The 25,230-nt window shown below is 51.8% G+C and overlaps 1 protein-coding gene across 1 annotated transcript in view; it reads right to left on the bottom strand.

Moving 5' to 3' along the window:
• SLC4A11 (solute carrier family 4 member 11) overlaps positions 1 to 25,230 on the bottom strand; it is a 1,034,103-nt gene that overhangs the window by 372,792 nt on the left and 636,081 nt on the right. Inside the window, exon 13 of the mRNA XM_085642688.1 lies at positions 24,603 to 24,676. Within this exon, the coding sequence (XP_085498814.1) occupies positions 24,603 to 24,676 (74 nt within the window). The remainder of the gene's footprint in view (positions 1 to 24,602; positions 24,677 to 25,230) is intronic.

Consider the following 25,230-nt stretch of genomic DNA (forward strand, 5'->3'; position numbering starts at 1 on the left):
GTATGAATGGCTCTTGAATGGTTAGTGCCTGGAGTTCACTAACTCTTCTTAAGGAAGTGATTGCCACTAAGAAAGCTACTTTCCAGGTGAGGAATTGAATCTCGCATGAATGGAGAGGTTCAAAAGGTGGACCCATTAATCTGGTGAGGACCACATTGAGGTTCCACACTGGTGCCGGTGGGTGTCTTGGGGGAATCACTCAATTGAGTCCCTCTAAGAAGGCTTTGATGGCAGGCACTCTGAATAAAGAGAGGTGCTGCCTGTTTTGAAGATAGGCTGCTATCGCGGTTTAATGTATACGTATGGAGCTGTATGCCAGATTGCATCGGTATAAGTGTAAGAGGTAACAGATGATGTTTTGAATGGATGCATCCAGTGGGTTAATGTCATTGTTGTAGCAGTAAATGACAAACCTTTTCCATTTAGCCGCATAGCAAGCTCTGGTTGTGGGCCTTCTGGCCTCCTTGATGATATCCATACATTCAGGTGGCAGGTTTAGGTAGCCAAATGATAAGACTTCAGGAGCCAGATTGCCAGGTTCAGCTGTTGTGGATCTGGGTGCTGAATTTCGCCATGGTTCTGCGTTAAAAGTGCGGGTGTGATCCGCAGCCTTTGATGCGGCACCACGGAAAGTTCTAGAAAGGTGGTGTACCATGGCTGGCGTGCCCATGTTGGAGCAACTAGTATGAGTGTCAGTGAGTGTTGTCGCAGTTTGCGTGCCACTAGCGGTATTAATGGCGCTGGGGGAAAAGCGTACGCAAATCTGCCTGACCAGTTCATCCATATCGCATTGCCCTGTTGCCCTGCGACTGTGGGTGAGGGAACCTGGCGGCAAAGTTTTGGCATTTTGCGTTTTCCCTTGTGGCGAATAGGTCTATCTCTGGATGACCCCACTGTTGGAAGTACAGTTTGAGTACTGATGGATGTAGCTCCCACTCGTGCATTTGGTAGCTGTGTCTGCTGAGCAGATCCGCCATCTGGTTGTCTTTGCCTGGGAGGTGTTCCGCCATGAGGAACATGTTCCTTTGAATGGCCCACTTCCACATGCTCCGAGCCAGATGAGACAACTGTGGAGAGTGTGTTCCTCCCTGCTTTTGTATGTAGTACATGGCAGTCATGTTGTCCGTCCGGATCAACACGACTTTGTTGCATAAGTGTACTTTGAATGCCTTCATGGCTAGGAAGATTGCCATCAGTTCCAGAAGGTTAATGTGCATCTTCTTTTGCTGTGTCGTCCATAGTCCCTGCACTGTGTAATGGAGTACATGAGCTCCCCATCCCTGGAGAGAGGCGTCCGCCGTCAGTATTATTTGCGGAACAGGCTCTTGGAACGGCGGCCCTTGCAAAGGTTTTGTGGATTCCACCAATGCAGAGAGTTGTATGCCCGACCGCTCACCAACACTAGGTCTGTTAATTGTCCTTGAGCCCGATTCCATTGACGTGCCAAGCACTCCTGAAGCGGGCGCATATGTAGTCTCGCGTGCGGGACTATGAAAATGCAGGAGGCCATCATGCCTATCAACTGCATGAACACTCGCGCTGGAAGGGAGTGTTGAGGTTTGAACTTTGTGATCAGCAGTTGCATGCTGTTGATCCTCACTAAATTTGGCTGAGCTGTGGCTGTCAGAGTGTTTATGGTCGCGCCCAGGTACTGGCGTACGTGTGCGGGTTGAAGATGTGATTTTGGGTAATTTAGTGAGAATCCTAGACTGTGAAGAAGGTGAATGGTGAGGGAAATGTGGCTGCCACATTGCTGGGCTGACTTTGCCTGAACAAGCCAGTCGTCCAGGTAAGGGAAGACGTGAATGTGCTGTCTCCGTAGATGTGCAGCCACTGTCGCTAGGCACTTGGTAAAGACCCAGGGTGCCGTTGTTACTCCGAAGGGGGAGAACTTTGAACTGATAATGGTGATCCTGAATAGTGAACCTGAGATATTTTCTGTGCGATGGGTGTATGGGTATGTGGAAATACGCATCTTTCAAATCTAGTGTGGCTAGGAAGTCTCCCTGACTGAGTAACGGTAGAACCTGCTGTAGGGTGAGCATATGGAAATGCTCTGACAGAATGTAGTGGTTGAGGGGTCTCAGGTCTAGTATAGGTCTGAGAGATCCGTCCTTTTTTGGGATTAAGAAGTACAGAGAGTACACCCCTGTCCCTTGTTGGTTTACGGGCACGACTTCTATTGCACCTTTTTGCAGCATACTTAGTACTTCCTGCTGCAATAATGCCAAGTGCTCTACGGACATAGGACGGTGCTTTGGCGGTATGTTGGGTGGAGTGGACGTTAATTCTAGACAGTAACCATACTGGATAAGATCCCTGACCCACATGTCTGTGGTGATGGACTTCCAGACTTACAGGAACTGTTGGGAGTCTCTCCCCGACAGGTGTTATGTGGTCGGGGGGCAGGGAGAAGGCGTCACTGTTTGTTTTTGGGGGAGGACCTGGTGTTGCCGTACCCACGTCCTCTGCCTTTGGTGCTGGATCCACGATATCCACCTCTATTGGTTTTATCATAGGTACTTTGCGTACCCCCTTTATTGTACTGCTGCTGGGACCCCTGACCTCTAGCTGCTCCTCTATTCCCGGGGCGACGAAAGGAGCCACTCCGAAACTGCTGCGACTGCAGAGCCCCCATTGTTTTTTCAGTTTGTGTCTTTTTTAATTTTTTCGAGGGTAGTGTCAACCTCGGGGCCAAATAAAAAGTCTGGGTTGACCGGTTGATTTAAGATATTGTTCTGAATTTCAGGTTTGAAGCCTGAGATTCTTAACCATGCGTGCCTCCTCAACATTACGCTTGTGTTGATCGCCCTTGCTGCAGTGTCGGCTGCATCCAGTGCGCATTTGATGGACGCATTTGTAAGGAGTTGTCCCTCTCTGATAAGGAGCTCTGCTGCCTCTTTGTATTCATCTGGCAAGTGTTGTAGCAGTGATTCTAGTGTGTCATAGTGTGACCTATCATAACGGGCCAGGAGTGCCTGGGTGTTGGCAATGCGCCAGATGTTTGCCGCTTGCACTGCTATCCTTTTGCCTGATGTCTCCAGCACTTTGGACTCCTTGTCGGGGGGAGGAGCATCACCCGTTGTTTGTGAATGTGCTCGTTTGCGAGCATTAGCGACAACCATGGAGTCTAATGGTAACTGACCCTTAATGTACATAGGGTCTCCGGCTGCAGGCTTGTATTTTTTTTCGATTCTGGGGTTCAACACCCGTGCCCTGGTTGTTTCTTTAAAAATGTCTTTTGCAGGTTTTAGAACTCCCTTCAACATTGGCAGAGTTTTGACGGTTTTCTCAGAGGAGGCGAATGTGTCCACTAAGAAGTCCTCCTCTACAGTGTCAGAATGGAGTTCCACTCCATGATTGGCAACAGCCCGTTCTATGAGGGCATTAAAGGCAGCAGTGTCCTCTGTGGGAGATGTCTTTATATTATAAAGCTGCGTGTCAGAAGTATCTGGTGCGTTACCCTGGTCGGTGGGGTCATCCCATGCCTGATCTGGGTCTTGCATGTGATCGGGTAGGTGGTATCACCCCCTATATAGTCCTCTCCGGCGTCTGCCTCTGAATGCGTAGGAGAAAAAGACGGTGGGTCCTGAAGGAAGGGTTGAAAGGTTTCATGAAGCACTGGTGCGGAACCTGCCGGCAGTTTTTGTTTCAAAGGAAATTTGTATGAGTCCAAACCCTTCTCTGGTGTGATTTTCCGCTTGCGGAGCATCAGCCTACCAGTGTCGGCGTCGATAAAGTGTGCCTGTGAAGGCTCGATATCGATTTGTCCACTGGATAGTGACTGTGTTTGGTGGACACGTGTCCGAATTTCGAACATTTTCGGTGCCTTGGGCGGCGGCAATCCAAATGTGATGTGCGCCGACGCCGAGTGTGCTTTTGCGGCCTTGTGTGTTTCGGGACCCGACGTAGGTTGGAGGGCTGCCCGGTCCCTGATGCGTTGCAACGACGCTGACACCTGTTGCAAGGTGAACGCAGATGGCGCTTTGGAACCGATAGGCACCTTGGAGGCAGGCGTCGAAGCGGTATCCGACTTATTCCCAGTCTTTGGGTCGTCGATCCGAAGGTGGGTCTCGACTCTCCTCGGAGCCGATGATTTTGCAGGCGCCGCACCCTTCAATGTGGACGCAGACGGATCGACCACCTTGACCTTGGTGGGTTGGGTTGTAATCTTCGGTGCCATAGGCCGAGGCGCCCTGTGGGGACCGAGGGCCTTCTTCTTTGGCTCGGCGCCGGAACCCGTCGCGGTGAGCTCGGTACCGAAATCTCTTTTGGTGTGTTCGGTGCCGATGACCTGTGCCGGCGTCAAAGGAGTGGAGGGCGTCGAGGCCTTCGATCCAATCGCAACCGGTTTCACTTTCGGTTTCGATGTAACCGGTGCGACGGACGGTTTCAGTTTCACTGAAGGAAATCCAGTCCGTCTTCGATATTAATGGCTCCTGTGAAATGTTCGAGGCCGGGCCTTGAGGCGGGGCCGAAGAACTGTGCGACTGATCTTGGGTAAGGCCCGCAGGCGATCCCTCGACCTGAGCCTTATGACGACTTTGTCTCTCGGCCTCCGTATCGACGGGTTGGCCTAGCTCTTCGCTGGAGCTATCTTCCTCGGCCCCAAGGGCCTCATTGTAGTCTCCTACCTCGTCGACGACGTCTTCGTCCTCGAAGATCACCGCATAATCGTCTTCCGATCGGGATTCATGATCGGAAGCGTGGCTGAAGTCTATGTCTTATACGCTCTCGGCTTCCTCATCTTCGGTGCTGAAGATGTTGACCGGGGCAGGCGCCGATTGCTGTGCCTTCAATCTCTCTGCCCGTCGATTCCGCAGAGTCTTCTTCGAGCGGAACTGGGCGCAGGCCATACATTTCGACTCATTATGATCCGGTGAGAGACATTTGTTGCACACCGGATGTACATCGACGTGTGGGTATTTCGCATGGCATAAAGGACATCTCTTGAAAGGAGTCCTGGATTCCATCGTCGAGCGGTGATCGATGTTGGGACCGAATCGGATCCGAAAAGAAGGTACTAAAACACAAAATAAACTGGTCGATACCGAACGCGAACAATACCGACGAGATCTAAAGGCCTTTTGGCCCATGCGCACTGTAGTCCAGGGGAGGAGCCACCTATCTCGTGATACTTCGAAGACTCTTCCAGGACAACAATGTGCAATCATCCGGACCCAACACTAGGCGGCGGTCTATGCACAGATATGAATTCAGCAGCCCACATGCCTCGAACGATAACAAATCGTTTCCATTGAGCTGCATTTCAAGATCTTGTAGTAGGTCTTCAGGCCTCTTTGATAATGTTCATAGAGTCTGGTGGAAGATTCAGATATATTTAACTCTATGACTTCAGGAGTCAGATCGCTAGGTTGAGTTCTTTGGGATCTGGGTGCCTGATTTCTGCATGGCTCTGTGTAAGGAGATTGGATGTGAGGTGTAGTTGTTGATGTAGAACTAGGGTTCCAGCAGGGTGATAAACCAAAGTTGACGGGCCCATGTGGGAGCTATCAACATCAGTGTGAGGGATGTTTGCCCAAGTTTCTGAACCACAAATGGAATGAGTGGGAGAGGCAGAAAAGCGTAGGCAAATATTCTTGACCAGTTCATCTATAGTGCAATGCCTTTGGAGAGCGGGTGTCTGCAGAGAAGATCAGCAATCTCATTGTTTACTCCTGGAAGGTGTTCTGCTAGGAGATGAATATTGTGGCGTATGGCCCATTTCCAAATGGCTTGAGCTAGGCGTGACAGAGAGAGCGTGTCCCCCTTGTTTTTGTATGTACTACATAGCTGTCATGTTGTGGGTTCTGACTAGGACAGATTTGTCTACAAGGTGAATTTGAAAAGCTTTGAGTGCTAGAAACACTGCTAGCAGCTCTAGATGATTTATGTGGAGAGCCTTTTGCTTTTGACTCCACAGGTCTTGAATTCCGCGATTGTGGACATGGGCTCCCCTACCAGTGAGCGACGCGTCTGCTGTTAGCACTGTCTGAGAAACAAGGTCTATGAAGAGCTACCCTTTTGTGTGTTCCACCACTGCAGAGAGCGATGAGAACGGCCGTCTACCAACACTAGATCAGTTAAGACAACCTACGACTGGTTCTACTGACTCGCTAAGCATTCCTGAAGGGGACGCATGTGAACGCTTGCATGGAGAACAATCATGATGCAAGAGGCCATCATTCCCAGCAGCTGCATATACACCCGAGCTGAAAGTGAGTGAGTGGGCTGAAACTAAGCAATTAGAGCCTGAATATTGCGTATTCTTACTAGAGCTCTGAGTATCTAAAGTTGCCCCTAAATAGGCTTGAGTGTTGGAAGGTTGGGGGTGAGACTAACACATTGACAGTAAACCCCAGTTGGTGTAGTAAATGCAGTGTTATGTGAGTGTGCTGGAGACACTTTAGGTACGTACTGGCTTTGATGAGCCAGTCGTCCAAGTACGGGAAGACATGAATGTGTTGTCTTTGCAGGTGAGCAGCTACTACTGCCAGACATTTTGTAAATACTCTGGGAGCAGTGATGACTCCGAATAGAAGCACTTTGAACTGGTAATGCTGCCCCGCTACCACAAATCAGAGACATTTGCAATGAGTGGGATGTATTGAAATGTGGAAATGTGTTCTTTAAGTCTAAAGTAGACAAAGTCGCCTTGTAGAAGTGGGAGCACTTGTTGAAGTGTCCCCATGTGAAAATGATTTGATTGTATGTAATGATTTAACTCTGAGATCTACAATGGGTCTGAGAGAGCTGTATATTTTGGGTATTAGAAAGTACAGGAAGTATACGCCCGACCCTTGATATTTTATCGTTATTGACTTATAGCTCCTTTTAAAAGGAGAGACTGGAGGGAGGAGCCTAGCGCGCAACCAAGATGGCCGCGTAGGTGCGAGGCTCCCGAGGACCTCCGCGACCTCCTGAATTAATCCTGGCGATATCCTGTCCTTGTTGAGGGGACTGTGTCGGTGAACCCGAGCTGAGGCGCCACCCGTTTTTCGGGTTCGAATCGGACCCCGGACACCGGTGGGAGCACCGATCGAAGGTTGCGGCCTTCTCCGCGCCGGCCCCCCGGATTGGAGTAGTGGGGCGATCCGGGGACAAAGTGAACAACAGCGGCGGGCAAGGCTGGGCGACTCGCGTACCCCGCGCTTTCACTTTCGCTTTTGCGCCCTCCTTGCCCTCAAGCGAGGTAGGGTTGCGGAGCGGGGTGCGGTGGTGTGGCCTTGTCCAGGTGCCCGGCTGACCCGCCGGCTGTGGGTCGTCCTGCGGTCCAGTGGTCGCCCTCCCCCCCCCCCCCGGAACCCGTGAACTGGTTTATCGGCCCGTTCGAGGAGATTGGCACGACGGTGGGAGAGCAAGCATGTCCACCAAACAAGATGGCGACCGGGCGAAGGTGAAGACGACCCGCCGTGGCCCGGCGCACCAATCCAACAGTATGGACCGCTACACTCTCTAGAAGGGATCTCCGGAGACATCGCGCACATCCCCGGCGGGCCCGACGGAGGCATCTGCTCAGCCGGTGGATCTGACCCTCCGGGACGTCATGGGCGCCATCGCAGAGATGAAGGCCTCGGTGGACCAGCGCTTCGACACCCTAGCGCAAAAAATAGACTCGGTCCTTGTGGATGTGAGCCTCGTGAGGGCTGACTTGTCCAAAACGAACGACCGGGTCGATTCCCTGGCCCACACCACAACGAGCCTCACGACGGATGTGGTGGCCCTCCAGAAGGAGGTGCGCCGGCTCGGCCAGGCGAGCGCCCTGATGGACCGGCGACTGGAGGATTCCGAGGGTCGGGCCCGGAGGAATAATGTTCGTATTGTGGGGGTGCCGGAGGGACGAGAGGCGGAGGCGGCAGATCTTTTTGTGGAAGAATTGATCCTTACCCATCTCCAGCCCCGGGGGCTGAGTAAGCTTTTTGCGGTGGAACGTGCTCACCGGGTCCCTGGGGGCAGACCTAAGGCCGGTGCCCCGCCACGGCCTCTCATTGCCCGGATTTTTAACTTTCGGGACAGAGACGCTATCCTGCAGACCTCCAGGCAACAGGGACCGGTCAAGCTTGATAACATGGATGTGCATTTCTACCCAGACTTTACTCCGGCGGTCCAAAAGCAGAGACTGAGTTTTCTCGGTGTTAAACGTCGCTTACGGGACCTGAACCTTAAGTACTCAATGCTTTTTCCAGCTAAGCTGAGGGTGGAGGTGGATGGTCGCACGCACTTCTTTGACCGGCCCGAGGCGGCTGGGGACTGGTTGGACACTCTGCCTGGAGATCGGGGCCGAGGGGGTGGGGGGGGTGCGGTCAGCGGGGAGGGCCCGCCGGATCAGAATTGAGGGGTGAATAATAGGCCTTGCTCTGGACAACATTCCTTTACCATTTATTGATCGTATATGTTCCCCTCCTATGGAGGTCGTTCGGGGTCTGTTGGGGGCTTCCCTCCTCCTCTGGGGGACTAGTTAGTTTTCATCTATGGGGCGACAGGCACACTGCACTTTGGGGGGGCTGTCTGGGCTCATGCAGGGGTGCAGGGAGAGGGGGAGTTCTGTTGGGATGGGGGGGTGGGGGGGGGGGGGTGTGTTGTTTGTTTGCACCGCAAGGCAAACCCGCTACTGTATTGTTGCTCTCAAGATGCTCTGTGGGGGACGACTGATTGTTTCTACGTACGATGGGGGGTAGGGATTTGACTGTGTTGTCATGGAATGTTAACGGCCTGGGGGATAGGATTAAGCGTGGTGTGGTCCTGCAGTACTTGAAACGTATTTCACCAGATGTTGTCTTCCTGCAGGAGACATACCTTATAGGTAACTCCTTTCATGCTATGAATCGGCGGGGCTATCGTTTGGTGGCCCATTCGGGCTTCACTTCGGGCTCGGGGGGGGTGGGTATCATGATCAAGAACTCGCTCCCGTTGGAGATTGATGAGGTGCGCCATGATGAGAGGGGACGCTACACTGTCCTAGTGGGTAGAATGGAGGGTAGAGTGTTTATTTTTATATCAGTGTACGTCCCGCCTGGGTTACAAGCTACTACATTTGCGGACCTGGGGCGCCTCCTCCTGGACCTTCCGGGTGGCCTGCTGGTGGTTGGGGGGGACTTTAATGCGGTAGCTTCTGGGTCTATGGATCGTCATCCCCCTAGGGACCTCCCCCGGGCACAGGCGTGGCTGTCCGGCCTTTTAGACACACTGGGCCTGGTGGATTGCTGGCGACTAAAGCATCCCGCACAGCTGCAATACACCTTCCACTCGGGTGCCCATGGTAGCCTCTCGCGGCTTGATTACATCCTTGTCCCGGCGGCCTTTGCTGGGAGGGTGGGGGAGGTGTGCCATCTGGCGCGGGGTATTTCAGATCACTCCCCGTTGCTGTTACATTTCGATGTCTTCCCGAGGGGGGAGGGCAGGGTGGCTCCAATCAATGCATGGTATTTGCGCGACCCCACCATTCGTGCCGACTTGATCAAATCCTTACAGCGATATTTTGACGAGAATGTGGGGTCTGTCCCTTCGGCCATCTCCCTGTGGGAGGCTTTTAAGGTAGTTCTCAGAGGGGAGGCCCTCTCCTTTATCTCCCATGCCCGGAGGCGCGAGCGGGAGAAAGTGACCCGGGTGGAGGCCGAGATTGCGGAACTGGAGGGTGACCTGGGGAGCGGGGTAACGGATGCCAAGCTGCATGTTCTACACCTCAAGCAGGCGGCCTATAGGGCCCTCGTCACGGAGGTGGCCAGGGGCCTCAGTAGAGAGCAGCAGGGGCGATTGTATGATGTGGGTGATAAGGCTGGCAAATTGATTGCGTGGTTGGATAAGAGGGAGAGAGCGAGTCGTGTGGTTCCTTTGATTGAGAGGATGGATGGTGCGTGTGTCACCGAGCCGGAAGCCATTGTCTCCTGCTTCGCGGATTACTTCCGCGAGGTGTACTCCCCGGTTTCCCCCTGCTCGGAGGAGGATTCCCATGCCCTGCTTCGGGACATCGCGCTGCCCTCCCTTACGGTGGAGGACAGGGATTTGCTGGACGCTCCTCCCACCTCGGACGAAATTGCCCTGGCTATTCACTCGGTTGCATCCGGCAAGGCCATGGGCCCCAATGGTATCCCCATCGAGCTTTACAAGCTACGCCCGGATGTACTAGCGCCCCACCTGCGCGCGATGTTCCTGGCGGCCCACTCGCAGGGTTCCCTCCCGCCGGACCAGCGTCTGGCCACAATCGTGGTGATCCACAAGGTTGGGAGACCCCGTGAGCGGGTCACATCCTATAGGCCGATCTCGCTCTTGAACGCGGAGCCCAAAATCCTCGCCAAGGTGTTGGCCAACCGATTGGTCGGCGTGGTGGGCGATTTGGTCCACCAAGACCAATCCGGCTTTATACCCCACCGCAACACGGCTCTTAATCTGCGACGCTTGCACGGGGTGCTCGCGCGTGTCCCGTTCGTGCGGGAGCCGGCCATCTTGGCGTCCTTAGACGCCACCATGGCGTTTGACACGCTTGAATGGCCATACATCTGGGCGATGCTGGCGAAATTTGGATTTGGACCGGGATTCATTAGCTGGGTCAAATTGTTGTATTCGGGCCCATTGGCGCAGGTGGTGGTGAATGGGCGAGTCTCGGCCCCATTCGCGCTGGGGCGGGGCACGCGTCAGTGTTGCCCCTTGTCGCCGCTCCTGTTTGCACTGGCCTTGGAGCCCTTGGCGGAGTGGCTACGGTGGCACCCTTCTATCCGTGGTCTCCGCTGGACCCCCGAGCATGAGGACCGCGTGTCCCTCTACGCCGATGATATCCTTTTGTATCTCGCCTCCCCGCGTAAATCGCTGATTGTCCTGGTTGATGTTTTGCGCTCCTTCGGTCGTAACTCAGGCCTCGTCATCAACTGGGCGAAATCCTGCGTATATGTGCTTTCCGGGGAGGCTCCGGCCCTACCACGGGACTGCCCGATCCAGATTGCCTCCCAGGGGTTCCGGTACCTGGGTATATATATTACTCTAGACCCGGAGGCCCGCTATGAGCGGAACTTGCTACCCCCCCTCCAGCGCTTGAAGGAGGACGTTGCGCGTTGGCGGCGTCTTCCGCTTTCGCCGCTTGGCCGAGCGGCCTTGTTTAAGATGATGTCCTTGCCGCGCTTTCTGTACGCCCTCCAGAACACTATGGACTTGGTTCCGGCGCGCTACTTCCGTGAGGTGGAGAGCCTCCAGCGGCGCCTGTTCTGGGACGGGAGGCCGCGCATTGCTCTGGCTAAATTGACGCTCCCGTGGTACGATGGGGGGGTTGCCCTCCCGGACATTAAACGGTATTACTGGGCCTCCCAGCTAGCTGCGATTAATCATGGCCTTTACGGGCCCGCCCTGAACCCGGCATTTGAAATGGACAAGATGCTCCTGCCCGGTGGCGATTACAATCGAGCGCTCTACTCTGGCGCGCCCGACTCCCGTCTGACGGGACCGACGCGTGTCATGGTGCGTGTCTGGCACGCGGCTAATGCAGCTATGGGGTGGAAGGACCGTTTGACCCGGGCGTCACCGCTATATGCGTCTGAGAGGTTGGGCTCCCTGTGGACATCGAAGGGCTTCGAGAAGTGGGACACGATCGGAATCAGCACGGTGGGAGATCTCTGGACGAGGGGGGGATTCAAAACTTTTGAGACGCTGCAGACGGAGTTTCAGCTGCAAGGCAGTGAGTACTTTCGGTACCTACAAGTCCGCCACGCGCTGGGCTCCGTCTTTCCGGATGTCGCGTCCATTCCGGAGTCTTCCCCCCTGGAGGACAGAGTGCTGGATGGCTATGTCCCAGACAGCACAATCTCCCTTATATATAAAAAACTGATCAACGACAGATCGTGCCTGCTGACTAGTCTCCGCGAGGCCTGGGTTGCCGACGGGCTGGAACTGGACGACGAGGATTGGATTTCCGCGGTGGCCTCTCCGAAGGAGGTGGCCATCCCGGCTCGCCTTCGCTTCGTCCAGCTTAAGATCCTTCACCGGGTTTACGTGACGGGGCCAAGGCTTCTACGTATGGGCTTTGCTGGTGACGGATTGTGTAAGCGTGGCTGTGGCGCTTTGGCAACTTTCATGCATATACTGTGGGAGTGCCCTAAGGTGGAGCGATTCTGGCGTGGTGTGCATGAGGTTCTGCGTGTGGTTACGCGTGTCGCGCTGTTGCCTGAAGCGAGGAGATGCTTGCTGAATGTGTGGGAACCAAATGACTATTCGGTCCCGCAGACGCGGTGGGTGACTCTGGGATACATGATAGCTAAGCGTGACATTGCTCAATTGTGGGGATCCCAGAGGCCCCCGGCGGTGTTGGCCTGGAAAGAACATATGGATTGGTGTATGTTTCGTGAAAAGGTGGTGTATGTGGCGAGGGGTAAGCCTGGGGCGTGGGTGAAAATCTGGGGCCCCTGGAACGCCTACCGCGGGGGTATTTGTGAGCCGCCACTGCTACCGGCTGCCTCGCCAGCTCCGTCCCCCTAGCCGACCCCCCTCCCTCAGCCGTGGGCACGTGGTTCCCCAGTCCCTGATCTACTCCCATTCCCCTCTTCAGAGTTTTGCTGCTGGTTGGGATCCCCCACTTACGGAGCACGTGCCGTCACTTTGGATTGCGGGTTGCCTTGCGGGTGTGGTTTTTTGTGTTGTTCTGTTTTGATAAAAGGAAACCGTATTGTGGGCTTGGAGTTATGCGGCCTGCGCTATTGATGTCTCCTGCTTTACCAATCTGCACCGCCAAGAGACTCTTACTGTATGTATGTCCTATGCTTTTGTCACTCTAGCGGCCGGCCGGGTGGTTGTAGGCCCATACCTGTAACTTTTTCAAAATGCAATAAACGGTTTCAAAAAAAATAAAAAAAAATAAAAAAAAAAAAAAAAAAAAAAATAAAAAAAAAAGGAGAGACTGAACCTCTTGTTTGAGGAGGTGTAGATGGTCTGGTGACATTTTGTGTGAACGTGGAGGGATGTTTGGAGGATTGTTGGCAAGCTTCAGGCAATAACCAGATCGGATAATTCCTAGCACCCATTTGTCTGTAGTTATTGATTCCCAGGCGGGTAGGAATTGTTAAAGATGTCCCCCTACAGGTGTTAAATGATTGGGGGGGGGGGAGGGGGAGCATTGGCAAGTCCCTGGTATTTGAGGAGGAGGTGCGTGTGTTGGAACCGCTACCTCGTTGCCTCTGTAGTTTCCTCTAAAGAAACCTTTTGAAGAAGAGGGCTGATTGTTGCCTTTGTATGGTATATAGGCAGTGTCTGAAGAGATATTCTTGGACCCCACGATAGAAGGTGCGCCAAAAGGTACCACGAGTAGAAGGGGACTGTAGGGCACCCATAGACTTTGCCACATCTGTGTCCTTTTTCATTTTTTCTAAGGACGTGTCTACTACAGGACCAAAGAAATGTTTGCGCAATGGTGTGTTGAGAACAGAAGCCTGAACTTCGGGTTTAAATCCAAAAATTTTTAACCACGTGTCTTCTTAGTAACACACTGGTATTGACGGCCCTAGCCGCAGTGTCAGCTGCATCTAATGCACACCTAATGGAAGAATTAGAGAAGAGTTTTCCTTCTTGCACTACATCTTGAGCATTGGATTTATGCTCATCGGGTGAGAACTGGAGCAATTGTTCCATTTCGTCCCAATGCGCCCTATCATATCTGGCTAAAAGAGCCGGAGTATTAGAAATACGCCAGTAATTTGCAGCTTGAGAGGCTACTCTTTTCCCAGAGGAGTCTATGAGCTTATACTCTTTGTACAGAGGTGGAGCATCCCCCGATGTCTGTGAATTGGCCAGTTTACAGGCATTAGAAACCCGTAAGGAGTCTAAGGGTAACTGGTCCTTGATGAAAACTGGATCTGATGGTGCAGGTTTATATTTTTTGTCTATCCTGGGGGTGAGAATGCGTGCACGAACAGGATCATTAAATATGTTGTCCGCATGTCATAACATACCCTTAAGCATAGGGAGTGTGTGGGTGGATCTTTGGGAACTACTAAGTGCTTTAAAGAGGTTTATGTAATTGCACCCCATGGTATTCAGCAGCTCCACTTAGTAGCTATATATAGCCTAAATTGTCATCTGGTGGAGAAGATTTAGTAGGATAAAGGTCAGGATCATGATCTGGGGGAGAGTCAGTATTATAATCCTTCCAGGGGTCTGCAGGTGAAGGATCATTGTCCCCATTCCCATTATCCTGATCATCAGATGGTTGCGGCAAATTAGTAGGAGTAATTAGTAAATGCTGTGTTTCTGGGTAAGGAGGTGATGGGGGAGGAGGAAATGGAATGTGATAAGTGTCCTCCGACTCAGATGTGCATTTATGTGACAATTTGGTTGCAATATGTCCAGTTTTGGACATATTGCAACAGTATACGTCAGTGTCCAAGGAGTTGGGCCTGAGACTGGTTTCGACCCCTAAGGTTTCGGTTCGGTGCCCCAGTCAGACAAAGCTCACAGCACAGGAGTCCCCAGCCCAGGTTGCCAAGAACTGACAGTGACCCAAAGGCCCTCAAGAGCTGTGCTGCATCTAGCAAGACTAGCCCCTCAGTCCTTACTTGCAGCCTCTTTTGCAGTCCAAAAAGATTTAAACGGGGCACCGGATGCTGTAATACACCTCTGCCCCAGAGCTAACCAAAGCGACCTGTTGGTGCAGCCTTGGACCTTGTCCCATACTTACCTTAATATATGTTTCTTTCCCATAGGGTAACATCACCACTTTACTGATACAAGTGCCAGTGTATTTCTGTATACTGAAAGTACTTACCCTATCACTAAGTTCTCGGTGTTAAAAATATATATAAAAAGAAGCATTACTTTTCTAAAGTGGTGTGCATCTCCTTTTTGAGTGTGTGCATCTTTTATTGATTGTGTGTGTATCAAATGTCTAACACTCATCTCTGATGAGATGAAGGCTGCTCAACTACACTACCCTAGTTAGAGCACCTTGGGATTGCTCGAGCAAGCCCCTAGCCACTCATAAGTGATACCACGATTCTTCCCACGGCATACTTTTTTTTGGTACATTATATAAAGAGCCAACTTACTACGAATGTGTAAACGGCTAGTGGAAGCTTCTGACGTCTTAAACTGTCAGAAGGCAACTTATTACTTTTCCTCAAGGTAAGCCTCGGAGGATAGACTTTCCCCTCAATGTAAGAGAGCTGCTCAGCAGTTCTCACTGTAGATGTTGCAATTAAGTTTTTTGAGACCAGGGTTTTTCTGAATTTTTGCGGTCTACATTTCTGAAAAAGTTTGCCTAAAGAAAGGTGCTGCACATCATTTGGACATTTGCACCCTGTGAGGTTAACAAATCTATTGGCATGCTGTGTTTCAGGTCTACACATGGGGCAGGGAATTGTTCTAATGACTAAAACTATCAAGGAAGATCCTACGATGCAAAAGGAAAGGTCATGGACTACTGGTTCACATGATTGAAATTTACAGAAGCTACATGCCAAAGGACATGTCATAATTTTAAAGGAGGCGAGTAGGCATGCAAATAAAGAAAGAAAAGGTGAGAGGGATCTATAGCAATTGTAAGTCAAGATCATTTCTATTTTCATAAAGGGCAATATAGTGGGAGGAAGCTTGGCAAACTACATAGATTCTCAGGCTGATAATGGCCAGAAACAAAAAGATAAATAAAAATACTATCACATACCCAAATACTATAGTTTTCATTTTAGGCATTTCATAAAAAAGGAACCTGGAAAGATATGTCTACCAGTTAGTTTCTCCCATAAGATCTTTCACACAGACCAGGACTTTGCCTGTGGACAACCACATGTCATTTGTGATTTTCTGCCCATAAGGCATATGGTTAAACATTTTCCCTCCACCAAGGCTTTTTGAGGCAGTGGCAGGGTAGAGGTGTGATTGCTGGAGGAAAGCTTTACTCACAACCAAGTGAGACCCTCAATGTATTTTGCTACTACTTTTGGTATTGAAGCTGCAACACTTAATGACCCAACATGTGCTTTGTTCTAACCTTTATGAAATTATTTGTGTTTCTCCAGGCCAATTCAGTTTAAAGTATCTGCCTCAATATTTATGCGCTTGATTGCATGGGGGGAAATTTCATAACTATGATCATTTTTTGAGCCTGATCCATGGATCTTTTGATTGGTCAGAAGAGACTGCAATGGAGTTAGAACTAGAAGAACAAGTTACTAACCTTCGGTAACGATGTATCTGTAAGAAACATTAGTTAGTTAGATTCCTCACCTTAGAATATCCCCAGGCGTCAGACTGGATCCGGAAGATTTTTCGTCAGCAATACCCCTTGCGCGTCGCTAGGCGTAGTCTGCGGCTCCGCGTCCGTCGTCGGCGTCGTGCGCCGGGATGACGTCGTCGGAGTACTTAGACGCCGCCCTCGCGCGCTGACGTCAGTTCTTGTACATAGCCTTCCGCGCCAGGAACGCAGAGCCATGCAAAGACCGACACTGGTGCCAAAAATAAAATCTAGGGGCCTGAAAGGACAACCTTAACCCTAGATGTCAGTTCGCAGAACGGGGAGGATGGGAGGGTCGGTGAGGAATCTAACTAACTAATGTTTCTTACAGATACATCGTTACCGAAGGTTAGTAACTTGTTCATCTGAAAGAAACACGTTAGTTAGATTCCTCACCTTAGAATAGATACCCAAGCAATACCATCCCCGGTGGTGGGTCTGCGAACCAAGATCACACCAGAAAGTCCTGGAGGACAGAACGGCCAAAGAAGCCATCCCTCCGGACTTGGCTGTCAAGGCAATAATGCCTGGCAAACGTGTGTAGCGAAGCCCACGTCGCCGCCTGACAGATGTCCTGCAAAGGGACTCCCCGTCCCAAGGCAGTAGTAGCCGCCGTGGCCCGAGTAGAATGGGCGCGCAGCCCAACAGGAGGGTCCTTTTTAGCCAAGGAATAGCAGATTTTTATACACAAAACGACCCACCGAGAGATGGTTCGTTTGTGCACAGCTTTCCCCTTCTTAGCGCCCACGTACCCAACAAAAATCTGGTCGTCCACCCGGAACTGTTTTGTGCGGTCCAGATAAAAGGAGAGCGCACGTTTTGGGTCCAGACGGTGGAGCCTCTCTTCCTCTTTGGAAGGATGCGGAGGCGGAAAGAAGGTGGGCAAGGTGACAGACTGCCCAAGGTGAAATGGAGTCACCACTTTAGGAAGAAAGGAGGGACGAGGCCGAAGGACAACCTTGTCCGGATGAACAGATAGAAAAGGAGGCTTTGAAGATAAAGCCTGGAGCTCACTCACCCGTCTAGCCGAGGTGATGGCTACCAGAAAAGCAGTCTTTAGAGTTAGAAGACGAAGAGGGCAATTGTGAAGAGGCTCGAAGGGAGCGCACATCAGGAATGTCAAAACCAGATTCAAGTCCCACTGAGGCATTACAAAAGGGACAGGAGGGAACGTGTGTGTAATGCCTTTGAGAAAGCGTGTAACCACAGGGGACTTGAAAAGAGAAGGCTGATCAGGAAGCCGCAAGAAGGCGGAGATGGCAGCAAGATAACCTTTCAGGGTGCCCAGGGCAGAGCCCTGCCGGGCCAGAGAAAGAAGGAAGAGGAGAACCTCAGAAAGAGGGGCGGAAAGGGGATCCACAGCCTTTGCTGTGCACCATGCCACAAATTTGTTCCACCGGCAGGCGTATACCGACTTTGTGGAGGGACGCCTGGCTGCCAGAATGATATCACAGACTTCAGGAGGCAAGTCAAATGGCATCAACTGCCGCCGCTCAATCTCCACGCATGGAGGTGGAGGCTGGACAGGTTCGGGTGGAGGACCGTCCCCTGCTGCTGCGACAGAAGATCCTCCCGAAGGGGCAGACGTATCGGGGGATCGGTCAACAGACTGAGTAGCTCGGGATACCAGTATCTTCGTGCCCAATCCGGAGCCACCAAGATGACTTGGGCCCGGTCGCGCCTGATCTTCTTCAGCACTCTGGGCAGAAGTGGTATAGGCGGAAAGGCGTACAACAGACCGCAACTCCACTCGTGACGAAAAGCGTCGCCGAGCGAGTGCCGCCTTGGAAATTCCAACGCGCAGAACTGCTGACATTGCGCGTTCTCTTCGGTGGCGAATAGATCTAACCAAGGCTCTCCCCACTGCTGGAAGAGACCTTGCGCCACTTCGGAGTTCAGACGCCATTCGTGATCCATCATGCACCGGCGGCTGAGTTCGTCTGCTCTGGCGTTCAGAGAGCCCGCCAGATGTTGAACCACCAGGGTGACGCCCTGGTGTTCCAGCCATGTCCAGAGGCGCAGAGCCTCCTGACAAAGGGTCCACGACCCCACCCCGCCCTGTTTGTTGCAGTACCACATGGCGGTGGTGTTGTCCGTGAACACCTGCACGACACTTCCCCTGACAGAGGGAAGGAAGGCTTTCAGTGCAAGCCGGATCGCTCTCAACTCCAACAGGTTGATGTGGAGACGAGACTCCGCCGGAGACCAGAGGCCTCTGATCTCCGCCTCTCCCATATGGCCACCCCATCCCAGGAGGGACGCATCCGTCACTACGACATGCTCCGGTTGGGGAAGGGAGAGGCTCTTGCCCTTGACCCACTCGCGGTCCGTGAGCCACCACTGCAACTGCTGTGCAGTACCCTCCGAGATCAAGACATGGTCGGACAGGTTGCCGTGATGCTGGGCCCACTGAAACTTCAGGTCCCACTGCAGAGCCCGCATGCGCCGCCTGGCGTGATGCACTAGTAGGATGCAGGAGGCCATCAGCCCCAGAAGCCTCAACACTAGCCTGACCGAAACCCGGGATAGAGGCCGAAAGATGGGAATCAGGGCCTGTATATCCCGGACCCGCTGTTCCGGTGGATGGACCCGGAACTGCGCCGAATCGAGAACCGCTCCGATGAAGAGGAGCTTCTGAGAGGGACTCAAGTGTGACTTCGGCACGTTGATGGAAAACCCCAGCAAATGCAGGAGATCCGCCGTAGTCTGGAGGTGGGAGACGACTGCCTGGGGCGAGCCCGCCTTCAACAACCAGTCGTCGAGATAGGGGAAGACTGGGACCCCTGATCTGCGCAGATGAGCTGCGACCACCGCCATCACTTTCGTGAACACCCGAGGGGCACTGGTGAGGCCGAAGGGGAGCACGGTAAACTGAAAGTGCTCTTGGCCCACCGTGAACCGCAGGTAACGCCGGTGGGCCAGCAGGACGGGGATATGGAAATATGCGTCCTGCAAGTCCAACGCTACCATCCAGTCTCCAGGGTCTAGGGCAGCTAAAACCTGAGCCAACGTTAGCATCTTGAACCTTTCCTTTCGGAGGAAGGCATTGACGTTCCGGAGGTCCAAGATAGGGCGCAGGCCCCCCTTGCCCTTCTTGGGAACCAGAAAGTAGTGGGAATAACAACCACGACCTACTTCTGGACTCGGAACGCGCTCGACGGCCCCCTTGGCCAAGAGAGCCGAAACTTCCTCGCGGAGAAGATCCAAATGATCCCCCGAGATACGGTGGTGCTGCGGTGGCATGGCTGGAGGGGTCGTCTCGAAGGGGAGGGAGTAGCCCCTTCGGACGATTTGCAGCACCCACCTGTCCGATGTTATGGACCGCCAGTGGAGCAGGTGATGGCGAACTCTGCCGCCCACTGGCGTGGTATGGGCCTGAAAGCTCGGACTAGGAAGGCTTTGAGGCGGATGCTGCCGGGGTGGATGTGGGCTGACCACGTCGGCCTCCATTTCCGCCACGGCGGAAGCCACGTCCGCGACCGCGCGCAGGTTGGTTCTGCGGCTGGTGGCTTTGCGGACGTGAGGAGGCGCCCCTTCCTTGGCCACGAAAGGGGCGAAAAGCGGAGGTGTGCGCCCGCGGAGCCGAGAGGCCCAAGGACTTGGCCATAGCCCGGGAGTCCTTAAAGCGGTTCAGCGCACTGTCCGCCTTCTCACCAAACAGGCGAGTGCCATCAAAGGGCATGTCCATGAGGGTGTTCTGGACATCCCCGGAAAATGACGTGGACCGCATCCAGGCGTGGCGGCGGAGCGCCACCGTGGTGGAAATCGCCCGACCTAGCGAGTCCGTGGTGTCAAGCCCACATCGTATGGCGTGCCGTGCTGCATCCCTCCCATCGGCCAAAGCCTGGGTAAGACGCGGCCGGACCTCCTCCGGACACAGGGGCAGCACGTCCTCCACCGTATCCCACAGGGAATGGGAATAACGGTCCAAGAGACAGGCGGTATTTAAGGACCGCAGGCCCAAACTAAGGGACGAGAACAGTTTCTTGCCAAACTGCTCGAGTCTCTTGGAATCCCGGTCCGGCGGAGCGGTCGGGAAGGAGGATTGGGAAGTAGAGGCCTGGATAACCAGACTCTCGGGGGTGGGGTGTTGGGACAGGAAACTGGGGTCGCCCGGAGCCGGGCGGTGGCGCCTGGCAACGTTCCTATCCACAGGAGGAACTGTGGAGGGCTTGGACCAGGTGCCCTGCAGAACGTCAGTGAGGGCCTCGTTGAACGGCAGCAGAGGCTCAGTGGAGCTTGCTGAGGTTTGAAGCACCTCAGTGAGGATGTTGGTCCTCACAGCCACGGCAGGCAACTCGAGCCCAAGGGCCTCAGCCGCCTTGCGCAGCACCACGGAAAATGCTGCACCCTCCTCCGAAGCCACGGTCGGAGGAGAAGTGAATCCAGCGTCTGGCGAGGTGTCCAGCCCGCTGGCCTCCCCCAGTTCATCTGCCCAGTCCTGAGAAAGCTGTGACTGAACAGCCAGAGGGTCCTCGAACCCCTCCCAGTCGCCCCCTTCTTCCGATTCCTGATAAACAGGAGGAATGATCGGAACCGGACTGTAGAGATGGTAGGTCTCAAGCGGCGTCGGATGCGGCGTCGGCGGACGCCGTGCCGGCGTCGGGTCCGGATGAGGGCTAAACCGGGGCGTCGGCGTCGGTGGCGCCGGTGACGGCGTCGGTGGTTCAGGCGTCGGCGCCGGTGGAGGAGTGACAAGGTCAACCGGCGTCGACTGGGGCCCAGGCAAGGGCCCCGCGGGGACCTGCGGCGTCGAGACCGGAGTCGTCGACGGCGCCGGGGCCGGAGCCGCCGGCACGCGAGGTCGCCCAGTCGAGTCCGCGGGGCCCGAAGGCGCGCCAGCGGGCGTCGACGGCGGGGCCAGGCTCCTCATGGCCGAGAGGAAGGCACTGATCTCCGCCGGCGCCGCGTCAGCCCCAGGGACCGGAAGGTATGGGGGCGGACGCGGCGCCTGCGGCTCCGCCGGAGCCGCGGGGGTGGAACCACTTGGACCCTCGGCCGAGTCGCGCGACCGGCGAGGGGAGTCCGAAGAGCGATGTCGCCGCTTGGACTTCTTAGAGTGTTTGGACTTACCCGACGACTTGGAGCCCGACGATCGATGGTGGCGTCGGCTAGGGCTCCGCGAGCGATCCCTGGACCTCCTCCTGGACCGGGATCGCGCACGACGCGGAGCCGAGTGGCGGAGCTCGAGAAGCTTGCGGGACCGCTCCCGCCTAGCCTTCGAAGTCAGGGCCTGACAGTCGTTGCACGACTCCGCATCGTGGTCGAGGCCTAAGCAGTAGAGGCACCGGCGGTGGTGATCGGTCACCGACATCAGTCGATGACAATCTTCACAAGCCTTGAACCCAGGCATCCTACCGGCACCAGATGTCGACAGACAAGGATCAAAAATGATCAAAAAAGATTTAGTCAAAAAAGACTAAAAGGGGTAGCTCTCCCGGATCTGCGCTTACTGGCGCGGAAAAAAGAAGAACTGACGTCAGCGCGCGAGGGCGGCGTCTAAGTACTCCGACGGCGTCATCCCGGCGCACGACGCCGACGACGGACGCGGAGCCGCAGACGACGCCTAGCGACGCACAAGGGGTATTGCTGACGAAAAATCTTCCGGATCCAGTCTGACGCCTGGGGATATTCTAAGGTGAGGAATCTAACTAACGTGTTTCTTTCAGATATAGTGTCTCACACAAGTCCATGACATAGCCTGAACTGCCAGATCTGCAGAGTCTTTAGCAGCACTTAATATGGACAAAGGTGGTTATCCCTTCTGTAAAATATACTTGTAATCAAGTTGGCGCTCTCCAGGACGGAAATTGAACCAACAGTGTAGAGAATGCCACAATTTCCTGTTGTATCTTCCTAAGTGGGTGATGGAATTAGCAACTCTCAAAGTAGCTAAGGTCTTCCAGATGTTTTCACTATTGGGTCCCTCTTATTTTCCCCTTTTCCTTATCTGGGCATATGTTGAAACCTGGGACTTATAACACTTTTCTTATGACAACCAGGCAGGCAGGAGGAGCTTCTATTAAGAGCAGCAGCTTCTAGAGGCCAGTATGTCATCCATTTGCAACATTCCACTAGTTTTATGGATTTCAGAAGTGCATGAGAGCAGTCTCAGAACCAAAGCCACTAGACGTCTCTTGTGGTTTGCGAAAAAAGCATTAAAAACAAATCATAAGTCTCTCACAAAGGGCACAGTGGCAATAGAGCCTCCGAAACTCTTAAAATCATGAAAAGTTGTTTTATCCAGCAGACCCATTTTAAGGGAAGGGGAATCTGGTGTTCTTGCCGAGTAGGCGTCCATATCCAAAAAGGATGTAGAAGGCAGGGAGACTTCTCTCCATTAAGAGTGGTCTGTCTAGAGGAAGGATGCTTCCAGAGTCTTACACTTTTGTTTTCTGTTAAACATCATTTGCTTTGATTTAGCAGGAGTCACTACTAATTTCTCTTTTTATGTGTGTCTTTGTCTTTTTGTTTTACTGTGTTTTCTAGCAGAAGGAGTTGAAACTGAGGATGGAAGAATGTGTACAGCAGCTGGAGATACTGTAGCAACTGGGTTAGCAGAACCCTTTACATTTTTGGGCAGCTGGGTCTCACCCTCCATGACAAATGAGTAGCAGCTCCTCAGAAGAGATTCCTACCTACGCACAGGATGAAACATTAACTCGACTAGAGAGATTAATATACGCACTTCAAAAAAGTTACTTTATGTTCTTACAAATTGTATATACAAGTCAGCCAAAACGCACAAATATCAATGGAAGTGCCTCACTGAATCTTGTACAAGGTCTGAGGAAACACTGGAGAAAATGTCTGGCATAGGAATGTGTAGACAAATGATTTGGTGTACCCATTATTGAATCTAATGTAAGACATCTCCAAACATTTTTTCACTTCTTTATATAGTTGGGAGTCTATTAGGCAGGAAACCAAGACACTGCCAGTTCATCTAGAATGTCTTCCCTTCATAAAAAAGGCACTTGTGAAAGACCTCTAACTCGGAGTTTCAGGTATTCAACCAAGGTGAGTCAACACCACTAGAAAACAAGCACTGGCAAAGCCAACAGATCTGTGCTCTTTATGAGCCAGCTATTTGCTTTGCTAGAATTTTTCTTTTGCCGATTGCATGGTCACCCATGGCTGTCAAGTTTACAATGGGTTTTCTATTAATTATGTCCATCAATGCGCACACACATGACAAGCGTGCATGCTTCATGACGCATGCATGTACGCTTCACACAAATGCATCCTGTAGCATTCTAACATAGCTATGTTTCAAAAAAAAATTAAAAAGTAAACACGCGCAAATAAAATTAGTGAGTGGCCTGATGGCGCTTTGCAGCTCATGGACCCTTGTTAAAAAATAAATGTAAAATATATGTAAAACGGGAAGTGGCATAGGAGTTGGACAGGAGCGGGCATCAAGCCCTGGAGAAAGGATTAAAGGGGGGGGGGGGCGAGGGAATACAGAAACATCCAGGTGAAAGAGAGGTTAAAGAGGAGTTAATATAGCACTCCCAGTCAATGATAAATTAAAAAATTGCATTTTCACGTCCTCACTGGATGGATACAACTCGTTCCATGACAACATTGATAACAAAATACTCATTGCTAAGACAAGCAAGAATAGGGAAGACAGACATTGCATCAAAAGTAGATACCCGAGAGACAACAAAGCCATTCAATCATGTGCATGGGTCTCAATCAAAGCCCATTAATAACAAGTGCATGTGCTGGAAATGAAAGGTGTTCCAAAAGAACTAAGGCAGTCTGTAGCAGAGACCTAAAAACACTCTTACTGCAAGAAAACGTGCTATTTGGGTGTAAGTATCCAAATACTTGAGTAGGTAAAAAATACAACAAAATGAAGTCAAATAAACATTAGTCTTGGAAATGGCATGCATGTTTAGTATTCTTTTCTGTGACCCCCAAATAACAAACCAAAGGAGTGACCATGCACTGCATGATGGAGTGGCTAGAGGTTTGCAAAACTCTACCAAACTGACAGTGTATGTGTTTGTATACAGTCTGTGTCCCCAACATTCCCACCCCCTAAAAACAAATTTGGGAAAACGTTGCTTCCAATAGGCATGTGTTTTTTTAAAATAAACCTTTCATGTAACAATATATTCTAAAGAGCATTCCTAGGATCCTCCACATACAGGGACCTTTGCAAGATACCATTCATTGAAGATAATATAAGTGAGAACAACACGAAAGAAGTTGTTTAGAATGGGCACTGCTCTCAGTCAAGTAAATGAATTCAGGATTGAGATGAGACAAATACAAATTAATAGGTTTGCACATAAACGTTCAACCTCACATATCTGTGTTACACAAAGTTATAGTATGACCATATCATTAGCTTATATACAAGTAAAAAGTGGTTTACACAACTTACTTTTTATTATGCCTTTAAGTGCATCCAAGACAAACGTAATGGATATAAAAAGTGCTATGATTTCTTCAGTTGACCTAAATAAGAGAGAGACAAACTGATATATTAACTTACATTTGATAGACTTTGTAAAAAATGTTTATTAACGTTTCATCTTATAGTTAACTGAGAACAATAGCATACTGCACTCACTTTGTTTAGTGATCATGTTAATCATTTATTTGATGGTCAAAAATAGGGTTGTATTCCGTTTTCAGGGGGGACTCTGCCTGGGAGATATCGATTTTTGTTCTGAAAATAGGCAGTGCACCATTTGTCTTGCATTGAGGATGCTAAGTTATTGAAAATAGATCCATAATTAACAACTTTATATCATGCTTCAGATCTTGCTTAACCTTTAAGTTATGTAAAGTTATTTTGCACTTTAAATTAGATAAATAGCAAGAAGATAAACTCTAGGTAAAAGACATTTGTCTGGTTAATGTGAAAATCAGATAGAACTTTTGGTAGGAAAAAGTATTGAATACCTAAGGGTACTTTATTGTGGGGGAAAATGCTTTTTCTGGGAGTACATTTTGAATCTTAATAGACTCCTAGGCTGGAGGAAAAATCACTAGAAAAGCAACCTATC

This window comes from Triturus cristatus, chromosome 2_2, assembly GCF_964204655.1.
Source record: "Triturus cristatus chromosome 2_2, aTriCri1.1, whole genome shotgun sequence".
Classification (NCBI taxonomy): Eukaryota; Metazoa; Chordata; class Amphibia; order Caudata; family Salamandridae; genus Triturus; species Triturus cristatus.